This window comes from Equus quagga, unplaced genomic scaffold (genome assembly GCF_021613505.1).
Source record: "Equus quagga isolate Etosha38 unplaced genomic scaffold, UCLA_HA_Equagga_1.0 66856_RagTag, whole genome shotgun sequence".
Taxonomy (NCBI): Eukaryota; Metazoa; Chordata; class Mammalia; order Perissodactyla; family Equidae; genus Equus; species Equus quagga.
Window position 1 is genome coordinate 1,045 of NW_025800899.1, and position 1,487 is coordinate 2,531.

Here is a 1,487-nt window from a genome sequence, read left to right on the forward strand (position 1 = left end):
ACAACTGCCAGCCACTCGGCTAGATAAAGAGCCAGGGGACCGCCCCCTCCCCAGGCCCCCCATGAGTCTCCTTTGTTTTCGATCCCCTGGACATAAGCAGCCTTTGGGCTGCTCGTTTGGTTTTCTTTGTGTTTCTCTCTTCCTGTGCTTTAAATTCCTCCTCTTATGTTTTAAAGTCACCAATAGAGAGTGAGCCCTGGAAACTCTAGACCCCTCCCTGGACCCCGATTGCTCTCTGTCTCTCTCTGGCCCCAGGACTTGTAAGTAATAAGCTTTTTTCTCCCATGTTTCCTGATGGTTACTGCTGAAGGGCGTCTTGCAATCACAAGAACCACGAGGGCTGGTCCAGGGAGGGGAGATGTCTGTGGAAAGCTCAGCAGGGTCCAGGTGAGTACCCCCAGGCATTGCTAGCCGATAGCCTTACCCTCGGTAGGTGGAGACGGCACAAAAGGACAACAGACTTCAGGGAGGAGGCGTGGGACTGCCCAGGTGTGGGCTCTGGGGGGAGGACTCCCTCTGGGCCTGGAGTGTGGAGTCTGAATGAGGGCCTTGTGGGGGCCCTGGCTGGGGAGAGTGAGGTTCTGCAGCAGGCTTGGGGCTGGGCTGCGGGAAAGGGTGGATGGCTCCCAGTCCCCAGGGCTCATCTACACCCCTGAAGGAGGAGGTGGGTCAGCAGAGACGAGACCTGACCTGACCGCCTGGGACAGGAAGCCCCTCTTAGACCACAGCCCTTCCTCCAACCCTGCCCTAGTGTAATTTGACACTCAGTCATTTGTTCCGCCCTCCTGGTACCCAGCCAATTCCCGATTTCCCCAAAGCCAGGAAAAGGAAACTTCAGAGAAAACGAAACTACTTGGGAAAGAAAAGGCCCACTGAGCACTGTCCAGCCGTCCGGACCGCTGCTCGCTCCATCCTGGCACCATGAACCGCACTTTCCAGACCTTTGTCAGTGGCGCCCACACTGGTGTCCCCCCGACCTATGAGATGCTCAAGGAGGAGCATGAGGTGTCCGTGCTGGGGGCACCGCAGAGCTCAGCTCCCGTGACGACCACTGTGATCAACATCCACAGCGAGACGTCTGTGCCCGACCACATCGTCTGGTCCCTGTTCAACACGCTCTTCATGAACTGGTGCTGCCTGGGCTTCGTGGCCTTCGCCTACTCCGTGAAGGTGGGTGGGTACGTGGGGGCATCTCCAGAAAGTGTGTGTCAGCATGTTAGGTCCCCACCCAGATGGCACCTGGGTTGTGGGGGGGGCCTTGTGTGTGTGTGTGTGTGTGTGTGTGTGTGTGTGCGTGTGCACAGATCACAATGGGGCTGCGTGAGGTGCATGGCCATGGCCAGGGTCTGACTTTGTCCCCAGGACTCCAGGGAATTCCTCTACTGATCAAACGAGAAATTGCATCCCTCAGACTCAGGATGGGGCTCCAAGGATCTCTCGGAAGGAACAAAGGGACTCACAGGGAACGCTGCCCCATTGCGGGGGCG

At 57.8% G+C, this 1,487-nt stretch overlaps 1 protein-coding gene across 1 annotated transcript; it reads left to right on the forward strand.

Moving 5' to 3' along the window:
* Positions 1 to 482: 482 nt before the first annotated feature.
* LOC124234040 (interferon-induced transmembrane protein 3-like) lies at positions 483 to 1,260 on the forward strand (the record flags this gene model as incomplete). Its single annotated transcript, XM_046651296.1, has 1 exon — positions 483 to 1,260. A coding segment is annotated over exon 1 (339 nt), but the record flags the coding sequence as incomplete, so codon positions are not given.
* Positions 1,261 to 1,487: the final 227 nt, after the last annotated feature.